Raw genomic sequence first — 13,100 nt, 5'->3', positions numbered from 1 at the left:
CATCAGAAAAGACAATGGGTTCAAGGGTACGAGGGATATGTGTATATTATCTACTGCATTTATATAGCACAACTGTACTCTGTGTAGTACAACTATACAGAGTAAACCGCCTCAGTGTTCAGCACTAGACAGTACAATGCTGAAAGAAACACAAGGGAGATATGAAGGTAGCAAAGAGACAAAAGTAAAGAAGTTCTGAAAACATGAAATTAATGGAACACTAAAGAAGACCAAAACATTGAACATGTCAAAGATGATGTGAGGACACAATGAAAAACACCAAATGATTAGGACTGAGAGCAGGATAGCAAGCAATAGTCAAGAAAAGGACCATGGGACTGGTAATACTGGTACGTTGCAGAAGCAGAAAGTTCAAAAGGCCAGAGAGGAAGGCAGACATTGACCCGGTCAGAAACTCGCCTTGTTGTAAAAGCCTCCAATATCAGACAGGCGACTGACTAATATGAGGATTTAATATTAGGGTATTTATTGAGCACATTCCTAGCTTCGGGAGAAACGGAGCTCAAGGATGAACAAGGGTATAGGAGGATTTCGCAGAATGCAAGGTGCAAATACAATCAAATATTACACGTTTCAGTATTTTTAGACTGCTCGGTTATCTCTTGAATGCCATTAAACTGATCATCAAGATTTCAATGGTTTGGAATTGGCCTTGTCGAGCTGGTACCAGAGAGACAAAAGCCGCAAAAAGAGACTTTTCTAGAAAGGCAGGCCAAAGGTGAAAGTTGCAAGCAGAGGGAGATAATCATTTAAACATGCTTATGACATGTCAAAGATAACATGCTACCACTTTACACAACAACATGGGCACAAACAAGGGGACTTTCATTGTTACCTGTGTATCTCGCTTTAAAAGATTCGATATAGCTAGCTGCATCGTTGTCGTCAATGCCCATCTGCTCTCCCAAGGTCTTGGCTCCCATTCCGTAGATTATTCCATAGCAAATCTACCATGAAAACATATCACCCTTTGTAAAAAATCAGAAATTCCAGGCATATCTAATGGCACTTGTTCAGTTTTATTGCTACATATATCATTGAAAACGAGAATACAAAATGTGCCCACCTTATATCAATGACCAAAAGTTGTTTATATCCTCTTTCCTACTTTAGTCCAGAATATTCCAATATCTGAACTACATGCATGTAACAGACATCCGCTTCTGTCGTTTGCACATCCTGTACAGTTATTTTTTCCGGTGGACATAATTAAGCAACTTGTACTCAGAAAAACGAAAGAAAATCGAGAAACTAATTTTTGTAAACATATTACTGATGAATTTTCTTACCTACCACACAGTATTAAGTCCTTTTGATGACAGTAATTACTTTGTGGTACTTTACCACAATGTAATTACTTCGAATTCTCATCGAATTATTTAGGAAATTGTGGAGTAAGGGATAAAAAGGGCGTGGGGAGGGGTTTTGGGTAAAGGCAGTAATGAAGGGCAGGAATTAACAAAAAAATGTCAATGAAAAAATTTGAAGTAATCACTGTCGGCAAAAGAAAATGGAAACCTACTGCACTAAGCCTCACTAGAAAAATCTAAAAAACAAAAAAAAAGTCAATGTTGCTCATTTCCAGCAGTTCAAGGAAAACTACAAGCCATAAAACTGGCATATTAACCAGGTTACTCACCGTAGTGACCACCTTACTCCTAGTCCATTGTCCCCTTTCCTCCATACTTATGGGACATTCCTCCATCCTGTGGCACCGGAGCGCTTTGTAAAAGCATCCAAAAATTTCAATTTTTTAAGTCCTTCCTCTCTTTCTACGCGGGGCCTGGAACGCGGCCGTAACCCCGCCCATCTCGGCTCCGCCCCGTGCATCGGCCATCAGTCCTTTTCTATCGCCAGGTCAGAGACCTTTTAGCAATAACAGAGGATCCTTATTGGAGGGGACGGCGGGCGTATGGAGGAAAGGGGAATAGGAGTAAGGTGGTCACTATGGTGAGTAACCTGGTTATACTCCTACGTCCCGTCCCCTTTCCTCCATACTAATGGGAGATTCCCAAGCACTCCTTACAGGAACTATGGTTGGATGGAAAAAAAACCCTTACTGAAACAGGTTCTTCAGCACAGCCTGACCAAACTGAGTATCTGCTCTTGAACTCAGGTCTAGACAATAATGTTTACAAAAAGCCGATGGGGAGGCCCAAGTAGCTGCCTTTGCGATGGTCTCCCAGGGGACATATTTCTTAAAGGCAACTGCGGCTGCCTTGCACCGCACCAGGTGTGCATGAATACCTTTAGGAGGCTTCAGCCCTTGAACGGTGTAAGATTCCGTAATGCAGGCCGCGATCCATCGGGAGATGGTCGCCTTAGAGGCCTGCTTACCTTGTGGATTACCAAAGGTGACGAACAGTTGAGAAGAGCTCCTAAGTTCAGAAGTTCTGTCAAGATAAAGCTTCAGAGCCCTTCTAACATCCAGACAGTGTAGAACCCTTTCCGCCTCTGAAGCGGGGTTCGGGAAAAAGACCGGCAAGGAAATAGACTGTTTTAGATGTAACTCAGAAAGCACCTTCAGCAAGAAAGCAGGGTTTGTCCGTAGGACCACCTTATCCTTGTGAAAAGCCAAGAAGGGATGTTCCACTGACAAAGCTTGGAGCTCACTCACACGCCTTCCATGACAGGTGCTTGAGGTCCACTGTGGCCATTGGTTCGAAAGGCTTATGGCAGAAGGCCGTCAGGACCACATTTAGATCCCACGCCGGGTGCGGACTGCGATTCGTAGGATAAAGGCGTGTCAAACCTGCAAAATGTCTCTTAACCACTGGATTAGACAGAGAGTAAGAACATTGGACCGTAGATAGGTAGGTGGAAACCGCCGAAAGAGAAGTTCTACATGACAGAACGTGAACTCCCGACTCTGCCAAGTAGGATACAAAGGACAATACCGTGTCAATCGTAGTCCGCCTTGGGTCCAACTTCTTGTTTAAACAAGAATGACAGAACCTAAGCCATTTGCTTCTGTACTGGGACCTAGTCGAAGGTTTTCTGGCTGCCTGAATAATGTGCATGTTATCTGCAGACAGGCTAAGATGTTCTAAACACCTTAACTCGGGCACCATGCCGCCAAGCTGAGCGATTGTGGGGAGGGGTGCCATAGTTGTTCCCCCTGGTGAAGAAGATCGGGGGTCACCGGTAGCCTGATTGGCGGATACACAGACAGGTGTTGAAGCTCTGAGAACCAAAACCTGGCTGCCCACCACGGGGCTATGAGCAGAAGAGAACAGTTTACCGAGTTCTTCAATTTGCAAGTCGTCCGATGAACTGGAGGCAGAGGCGGGAAGGCATAAGCCCTCATATTGTACCATGGAATTTCAAAAGCATCCCCCAGAGAGGAGGCTCCCAGCCCGTTTCTGGAGGCATACAGAGGAAGTTTCTTGTTTGCCACCATAGCGAAGAGGTCCACTTCCGGAGTGCCCCAGCGCAGGAAAATCCATGAGGACCTCCGCCTTCAGTTCCCACTCGTAGCCGACTATAGTCCTCCGACTGAGGGCATCTGCCGTGACATTCAGCTGGCCCGGAATGTGTACTGCAAGCAGCCAGACACCATGCTGAACCGCCCACTCCCAAATCTGGATGGACAGCTCCACAAGCGGGGGAGACTTGGTGCCCCCTTGCTTGTTAATGTAAAACATCAACACCACATTGTCCGTGCAAATCCGGACCACCTTGTTGGCTACGATCGGTCTGAACGCCTGGAGTGCTAGGAAAATCGCAAGGAGCTCCAGATGATTTATGTGGAGGAGCTTGTCCTGGGGCGACCAAAGATCCAAGACCTGAAGAAGATCCAACATCGCACCCCACCCCAGAAGGGAGGAGTCCGTTGTGACCGTTATCGTCGGAGCTGGGTCCTGAAACGCCGCCTCCACCGACAGGTTGCTGAGAGACAACCATCAGTCCAGGTCCGCTCTCATGGAAGCCGGAATCATTATCAACTTATAGTCCGGATCCACAGCCTGAAGCCAAGAGCTCCGAAGAGCCATCTGAGTCGGCCTCATCTTGAGGCGAGCAAGAGGAAGCGGCAGAACGCACAAGGCCATGAGGCCCAGAAGCCTCTGAAACCACCAGGCCGACATTGCTCTCCGACAAACATCTAACATGTGGCCAACAGATCCGCCATTCTGTCCCCGGTCCGGTACACTCTGCAGTCGATCGTATTCCAGCGAAAACCCACGAAGAACAAGTCCTGAGAGACCGTCATGGAAGATTTCCGCCAGTTCACTGACAGCCCGAGGTGGAACAGGAGCTGGAGGAGAGACTGAAGATTGCAGGCAGCTTTCAACAGGCAAGGGCTGCGCAAGAGCCAGTCGTCCAAATACGGATATACATGGATACCCTGCAGACGAAGATAGGCCGCGATTACCGACATCATCTTCGTAAAGATACGTGTTGCCAAACTTAGGTCAAAAGGAAGCACTCGAAACTGGAAATGCTCCTCTCCCACAGAGAAACAGAGCTATCTACGCTGTGAACCCCAGATCAGGATATGCATATAGGCATCCTCAAGATCCACCACGCTGAGCCAATCGCCCATCTGCAGGGAAGACCGTATCTGACCAGGCGTGATCATCTTGAATTTCTCTTGGGGTAGGAAAGATTGAACTGGGAAAGGTCTAGGATGGTGCGCAGGCCATCCTGGTTGGGTTTGGGCACCGTAAACAGCCGGGAGTAGAAGCCCTCCCTTCGCTCCCCAAGAGGAACGGGTTCCACAGCTCTGAGGTCCTGCAGTTTTTGCCCCTCGGCTTTTATGGAGGGCGATCCCGACTGCTGGAAAGGAGGTTTGAAGGGTGGGGTAAGGGTAAGCGGAAGCCCGCCCGAGCGACTGACGAGACCCACCTGTCCTCGGTGATGGTCTGCCACGCCTCCCAATGAGACGCAATGCGTCCTCCCACCGGGGTCTCGTGCGAGCGAGGACAGCCCTCATTTGGCAGGCCTTTCAGTGGTCTTACCACCTGAACCTGAGGAGGAGGCTGAGGAGCAGGAGAAAAACCGAGTCCGCTGCTGCCTCCGGCAGTTATTACCTGAAGGAGTATCCACTCTGTGGGTTTTCCGGTCTAGGAAGACCCTGAAACCAGAGGAAGGCCGGCTTTGCGACAGCGGTCTCTGGGTCCTAAAAGGGGTTTTAACCAGGACTGACAAGGACTTAGCTGTCTGGGTGCTGTCCTTCGTTTTGGTGAGCTCCACATGCGTTGTGGAATGAAAAATCTCCTTACCGTCAAATGGCAGGTCCAAGACCTTGTCCTGCACCTCCTTCGAGAACTTGGTGGCATGCAACCACGCCTGTCGAGAGGTGTTAACACCCAGCATAAGGCCCCGATCCGACATGTCGACATGATGAGCCGCAGCCTTAAGCAGATCCTGGGCCATGACTCTGGCATCAGATAAACCCGCCTTAAAGTCTTCCAGCTCCTCGACCGGAATGAACTCCTCGCACTCCGACAGACCTTTCCGCATCTTCATATTCGCCCCCGCTAACACCAGTTCCGCATTAGCCTGCCGGAGCTACAAGGCAGAGTTAGCGAAAATCTTCCTCCCAAGGGAGTGTAGGAGTTTGTCCTCTTTCCCCAGAACCTGAGTCGCCGTCGTAGAAGAGGAGGCAGCAGGCCTGGACTGCAAAGTGGCCGCGGCCACCACTGTGGAGGAGGGGGGCGGACAAGATGACAGGGCCAACCTCTTCCGAAGAATGCATCCTGTATCGCGCATCAATTTTCTTAATGACGAAAAGTCCAGTGTGTGGCTTTTCCCAGACCCTGCGGACCTCGGCCAAAACGTCCTTCTGCAAGAACAGGTCGGTACGCTCCGAAGGAGACAAGGTGAACGCCCCCGAAAGCACACCCTCCTGCGGAGCGGGTGCCTCGGGCACTGCAACATCCAATAGGCACATCATGCTCAGTACCGGGTTGTGAATGGCTCTAATAGAGCAGGGCTAGTCTTCGCTGTCCTGCTCACGCTGCGCATCATCCGACAGGTCAGGATCCTGCTGAACCGTGTCAGGCACCGCCTTGTCCACGGGGGACAATGGGGGCAAGGGCGGAAGGGTCGGTGGAGGCACCGTAGGCAAGGGCGGCGCCGGCAGAACCACTGGTGGAACGGGTGGAGCCGGTGGTGCAGGCGGGCATATTTCCCTAAAAAGACCCTTGAAATACTCTCTCATGGGGTCGGTATGCATGAGTGTCGGAAATTTGCCAAAAAAGGCGTCCTCTGGAGACGGTTTTGGAACTGCTGGAGAAGGCCTCTCATGAGGAGTATAATTCGAGGGACGCAGAGGGGAGGGTTGCCACACAGTCCAATCCCCTGAAGTGTCCAAAAAAATCAAAGGTGCCGAACTCACAGGCAACGAGACATTGTGTCGAAGGGGCATCCGGGCGTTCCAATTGTAAACTGGACGAAACGGATGCGCACAAGGAATTTTACGTTCACCCGCGGAACCAACTCCTATACCCGAGGCCGATGGCGTACTTGTAGGGGAAGCACCCAAAATGGCCGTCGTGGTCGTGGCGGGAACGCCCGCCATTTTGCAATCACCTGAGGGGAACTGCGGCACGTGTGGAAGTGAGGCAGGGGTCCTTGTCGGTGGGTCAGGGGTCTTAATTTTACCCATAACATAAGGAACCTTGGCCGAGCTGGTACTATGAGGCCTGGAATGTTTCTGTGACATACCAATAGCCAAACTAGCCTTCACAGGAAGGACCTCGGAACTGCCGGTAAAGGAAGAACAAGAGCGGGAACGGTGAGGAACAACTTTCACCGATAAGGCCTTGGCAGGCCTCTCAGAAATGTTGGTAACTTTAGCCTCTGCATGAGGGCCCTCGGACCCAGGTCCGGTAATAGCCTTACTACTGTGGGCCTCGAACATTCGTTCAGAAACACCAAGCCCAGCCGAGGTCTCGGGCGCACCCGGGTACTTTTGAGGGAAGTCGTTAACGAGGCCTCAGAGCGAGCTCCGGTACCCCACGACTCAGTAGAAGTGGGTCTACAGGCAGCCCCCACAGGAGGGGCCTCGGAACGTGCTCCGATATCCACAGGCCCCTTTTGGAGACCCTCGGAGAAAACTCTAGTCCAATTATTAGGCCCAGAAGGCACCTGAGGGCAATCCTTGGTGACAGAGCGATCAATGCTCCTCCCGGCTCGGGAAGAGCCCGGAAAGGTATCTCCCTGCCGGGGTACTCTGAAAAGTAAAGATATTACCGGGCGTTTCTTCTTTTCGTCGATAAACGCCTGAAAATGCGAAGGAGGAGTACGTCGAAACAACTCCTCCCACCGTTCCAAACCGACGTTGAAGTGTCCGGACCGAAAGGGAGTCGCAATAAAAACAGGAGTCCCAACGGCGATCCGGACCCCAACACTCTAGACAAAGAGGATGGGGATCCGCCCTTGCAAAGCATCAGTGACACGAACAATCTGGAAAGTCTAGTTTGAACGACAGACTAGTACACAATTGCTAGCAAGAGCCAGAGAGGAGGAAAAAAAGGGAAGATCTTCCAAGGATGCAAGCGCATGCAGTCCCGAACGAGCAGAGAAAAGGACTGATGGGCGATGCAGAGCCGAGATGGGCGGGGTTACGGCCCCGTGTAGAAAGAGAGGAAGCACTAAAAAAAAATTTAAAAAATGTGGATGCTTTTACAAAGCGCTCCGGTCCCGTCCCACAGGACCGGCGAATGTCCCATAAATATGGAGGGACGGGACGTAGGAGTAAATTGATTTATGCAACCTACTACTGTAAGTGTTGTGAAGTAGTGGTGTACTGTGAGCAAAGCTTTGATTTATTTTCCCACTATGTTTATATTTGGAAATAGGTCATGTGACCAGCTTGTTGCAACCTTCAAATGTGATTTGCAAGGTTAGCAGTAACTATAGCACCCTGTGAATAAATATTTTTTTTAGATATTTCCAGCCTTTTCTTTAGGTGCGAAATGTCCACAGTGATGGACCTTTTGGTCTGAAATGGTAGAATTGTTTTTTTAATGGCAGAATTTTCGTTCATGAAAGAAAAAACTAAAAGCCTTTTGCATATTCCTGAAATAAAGCCAAATTGTGAGCATTTCAAAAATGTATGTCTCAGAATTGGCAGTTTGTATTTTCCTGACTTTTGCACACATACATTCCCGAACATCTAGGTGTATGCTAATAATCTCACAACTTCAACTAGTCACTTTCTTTATATTTGGATTGTAACAGTTTGTCGTCTATGGCACATCCCACTGTAGCAAAATTGTAAAATTGGCATTTTGGACACTGTTTTTCTAGGATGCAAAAGTTAATCAATCTTCACAGAATTGGGCATGGGCCCCTCTGCCCCTCCAACATAGGGTCGGCCAACTTTTGTTATGTTTCATAGAAAGTTTCAAAAGTTCCACAGGAAAGTTATATTCACGTAACCTTGACTAGAAGTGGCACTTCTGAAATACCATAATTACTTCGCTCACAGAAAAGAAAAACTGAAAAATGACTAGATTAAAACATCCACGACACAATTACTGCAAAGGCGCCATTCCGCAGTTTTTCCTTCGCTGCTCGGAGGCACCGATGTTATCCCTCCATTTTCATTATTTAGCTGTATTTTTAGGTTACTGTATATTGATTTAGATTTGCTTTTGTTGTTTAGTGGCAGTTAATTGAATTGGTTGGCTTCTGGAAATTGTTATTTCATGAATGTATATATTTATGTTTCTTGTAGAATACATTACCAAGTTAATGTTGACAGAGTTTAGGGCGCTATATCCATCACCAAGGCGCGTTTAATCAACTGCGGCAGCACAAACACCTCACCAGGCTGTTAGACTGCAGAGCATGGTCTTTGCTGTTGACAGGACTGGAGGTACATGCAAAGTATTTACAGTTGTGAGGTTTGAGGGGTATGCTCGTCACATGGCTAGCACAACCAACTTAAAGTGATAGGCCGCAATGTGCAGAATATGTTGAGTGGAGGTGGGCACACAAGTGCAGGAACATGCAGGGCCATTGCACTCTTCCAGGATTTGTGCCCTGCCCTCTCACTAGCCAATACTTCTCCTGTGTCCTACAAAGGAGCTCATATACACATTACATTGGTACTCTTTTTCTGGCAAAATGTTTAAAGTACTCTACCGCATATCTTCTTATATACTCCATAGCTACCTACTAGATGTTATGTGATCACCCCTTTTCGAGTAAGGTTCTTGCAATTTAATCTGACATTGCCATCTGCCTAGAATATCTTTGAGGGCACCTCTGAGCCAATCCTCTTCCCTTAGTCCCAGTTAGAACTCTGGAAGCTTTCTCCCCTCACCTTTCATGTGCCTTACAGACTTAACCTTCTCTGACTGAATCAGGCTCACTCTTGGATGCCTGCCTGAACGTCTTGTGTGTTGCAGCTGCTCAAACAGTCTTAGACCTCTGGTATGGAACAAGTCCTTTAAAATGTTAAATATTTTGTGTATATTTTTTCACCCAGCCCCAGTGAAAACCTTGGAATCCCTCATCAAACTCCAACTTCATTGTTTCTCTGAGAGCAATAATATTCTTCACCCCATGCAAACTGGGTTTCGGCCTTGGCCGTGGCATTGGATATGCACCTGTGGCTATTGTGGATAACATGCGTATGGCAGACTATGTCAGCAGTGTCTCACACAACAGACTCATGAATCACCTTGAAGATACTCTTATCTGCCAACTTGCTCCATCTTCGATTGCCACCTCCTTGCAGAGACACACTCAAGCAGTTACTATTCCAAATATCTCTGTTTCCTTTCTTCCACTGTATTACAGGGTTTGCAGGTCTCCCCTAAACTCACACATTTCTTTGGGTTATTTGTTTACAATTGATAACCACCTTCTTATCAGATAAAATGGACTTACATTTAGCCATTTCAGATCTGTAGATCAGCAATTTCCAACTGGATGAACAGCAACTTGCTGAAGCTTAATATAGAGGAAACTGATAGCATGATGGTTGACCGCCTGTCTTCACTGTGGGAATCCTCCTTTTGGCCCTCTTCCCAGAAACCTGGTACTTCTCCACTTTCCTTTATTAAAAACCTTGAATCTTGCTACGATCACGTGCTCCGTTTAAATCCACAAATCTAGGCAGTGGTCTAGTCAACATTTCTCCATATTTCAGTGTTTTGGCAAGCTTTTCCTCATCAGTCTCTTTTTGCATCACTGCTTTCACGGCCATAGTGCAATCAAGCTTAGGCTTCGGAAATGCATTCATCTTGGACTCTGCACCAGGAGACCTTGCCAGTTGCAACTAAATATGATTGCTATGGTAAAACTGGTTACTCACACAGCTCTATAGTCTCACATCATGACCATTATTCAATCTTTTTATCGGTTGCCAATTAAATGTAATGTTTCGTTCAAACACCTCTGCATCACAGACAGTTGCTTCTATGATTGGTGCGAGGAGTCAGAAATGAAACTCGGACACAGGTTTGTCATGTTTTTGGTTGAAGACTTTTACTGAAAAGAAAAGGGTTGGGAAAAGGCGCCTCTGACCCTGCTCGAAGAGGAATTTCCCTACCTAAAATTAAGGATCGGTCTGTGTCAAGATGTCAAAATCAAAACCGTCCTTGTACCCAAAAGTTCTATTCTGACCCTCGCACTATAAACTAAACTAGAAAGTGAAAAGGGAAATGTCTTTAACCTTAGATGATTGCAAAAAGAGTTGGTAAAGGAAACATGAACACCTCCAAAATAAAAGTTCTCCAAGGTCAAAGACCCTTAGTTCCAGAGGGTGGTTCCCTTCCCCTGAATTCTTCCTTTATACAAATGATTTTTGGTCAAACCGCTTTTTTTTGTCTTTCTTGGCCCACAACAATACTGTTCTTCACAAAGCTGTTTAGCCTTGTGGTCCCATTTCTTTCAAAGGGTTCTTCTTGATTAGCAGATACAGTTGTATATATCTTCTTGTGACTTCCTGTATATTTGCAACTGCCTGGTATACTCCACTGCCAGTACTTTGTATGCACTTGTGATTGCCTAGTAAACACTCCTGCCAGGGCTTCTTGTATTCACACACACACACACACACACACGTGTAGCTGCCTGGTTTACTTGCCTGCCTAGACTTCTTATATTCACACGTGGTTCCTATTACCTCCACAGATGTGTATACCCTATCTGGTATATTACATGTCTTTGATACATCATTCGATTTGGGGTCCCCACATACTTGCATTCTATACACTCAAATATGATTGGGGTCTTTATTTGCAATATGCCACCTTGGTTTTCAATCAATCTCTTTATTGCCTCTGTTTCTATGGCTGTAATTATTATAGTTTGTACTTGGCATGGTCGCTGAGATTCCCCGGGGTCCCCACTATGCCTGGGTTGACTCACCGGCTTTGCTTGCCATTCTCGGTCCAGTTCGCACTTACGTGGAAAAGGTATGCCGCCCACTTTTCACTAAGGACTGCTCTCGCGTGGTTCCAGTCTCGCTCAGCATGCCCGTCTCGATCCAGGTCCCAGTAGGCCAAACGCCGCTTTCTTCGGTTGCCAAACGCCCAGGAATCTGACACTGGGTTATGGCGTGTTTGCAGTGCTTCCTGTCCTCGCATCATTCCTCTGCTTCCACGTTGGCAAGCTGCTTGGCTCCGCCACACCAGTTCATGCTTCAAAGCTCCACAAGCCTTGCACAGAGGAGCAACAATGTCTCCCAAACAGCAGCATCCCCTGAGAGTTTGCTTACGATCTTTAAATGTCCCGTGCACAGGTGCATCCTGAAAACAACTACAATGTTCATTGAGCTCGAGGCTTGGTTTGCTCTGCATTATTCTTTCCTTCTTCCTCGTCCCAGTATTTGGGTGATTGTGGAAAAAGAATTGCATTGATGTTGATTGACACAGATTACTTGGAAAATCACTTTCAACAGTTCTTAATGATTATCTAGTTCTATATGGTGGATAATTACAACTTGAAAAGGTAGCCTTGGAGCTTTTACTTTTTAGACCAGGGATGGAAGTTGGGTCTATAGGGTTTTGGGTAAAGGTTTCTCCATTTTCCCTAAATGCAGGTGTAGATATATGGCATTAGGGTATTTGGTATCAAGGGGTCTTCTTCATGGGCAAATGGGGGATATCATGTCTCATCCAAAGAAGTCATGGCATCTCCACGGACGTCTGCTCCTTTAAGATCCTACCTCATATAGCCACCCTCATGGTCAGGATCAGGTAGCAGCTGCCGTTCCCTGGCCCCATGGGAAGTGGTTTCCTCAGAAGAATCAGTGATGACTCCATTGGATTCATCACAGTAAGCCCCCGTTTTATTTGTTGTGATTCTTGCATTACTGTGGGAATTTATGGTCAACCGATCGTATTATTTTGCAAGTTTTTAGAACTCACTTTTCTCTGAAAGACAGGTGGGCTTTCTCGATTAGAGCCACAACTGAATGGAACACTACTTTTTCAGCTTTGATTCACTAAAAATCACCTTGTCTTTAGACAAAGTCAAACATACTATGTTTTTCATTGCCTTCAAAGGAAATTGTTCTCATTCTTCACTTATGGTTCAGGCCCAAGAAAGCAAACTGGTGTGTACCAGAACTATAAAATGGAACAAGGAATAGAATGGTCATCACCAACTTACTGAATGCGTGTGCAGTGGTGCTTAAGGCCTCACAGCCATTTTGTAGTCCGCTTTGAAAGGGCATTAGAAGGAGACAATTTACGGTATATAGGGAGGCAAGCACCATTTGGTCTGGGTTTTCAAATCTCACAGGGGCATGCAAACAGTTTGAGGAGAAGCAGGTAACAGCAGAGGAATAACAGTAACCAAAGATGTCAATCAGGATCGCAGATTTGTCTGCTCCATATGATTTGATTTTCACAGTCAAAGGAGGGTCTGTTCTGGCAAACAATCGAGCAACTGGTGGCTAAGAAGGCAACCACGATGGTGCATTTTTTATTGAAGGCTTGTGTTGCCAATTTTTTCTTAGTAAAGAAAAAGGAGAACTAAAATGAGCAACTAAATTAGTGGATAGTCTATAAACACTGAAAAATGTTATTAATTCACCTGATAGGACCCGCCTCAACAGGATTGTATATAAAAGTGTGGTCTTAAGGATGCTGTGTCTTTCCAGTTTCAATTTG

General features: G+C 46.8%; 1 protein-coding gene across 1 annotated transcript in view; it reads right to left on the bottom strand.

Moving 5' to 3' along the window:
• Window positions 1-13,100, bottom strand: part of POLQ (DNA polymerase theta) — a 1,553,125-nt gene that overhangs the window by 126,834 nt on the left and 1,413,191 nt on the right. The window contains exon 27 of the mRNA XM_069635828.1: window positions 857-968. Coding sequence (XP_069491929.1) covers window positions 857-968 — 112 coding nt within the window. The remainder of the gene's footprint in view (window positions 1-856; window positions 969-13,100) is intronic.

This window comes from Ambystoma mexicanum, chromosome 7p, assembly GCF_040938575.1.
Source record: "Ambystoma mexicanum isolate Mex_15411 chromosome 7p, UKY_AmexF1_1, whole genome shotgun sequence".
In the NCBI taxonomy this organism is placed as follows: Eukaryota; Metazoa; Chordata; class Amphibia; order Caudata; family Ambystomatidae; genus Ambystoma; species Ambystoma mexicanum.
Note: the sequence above shows the minus strand (reverse complement) of the source record. Positions and strands in the feature narration are given on the sequence as shown.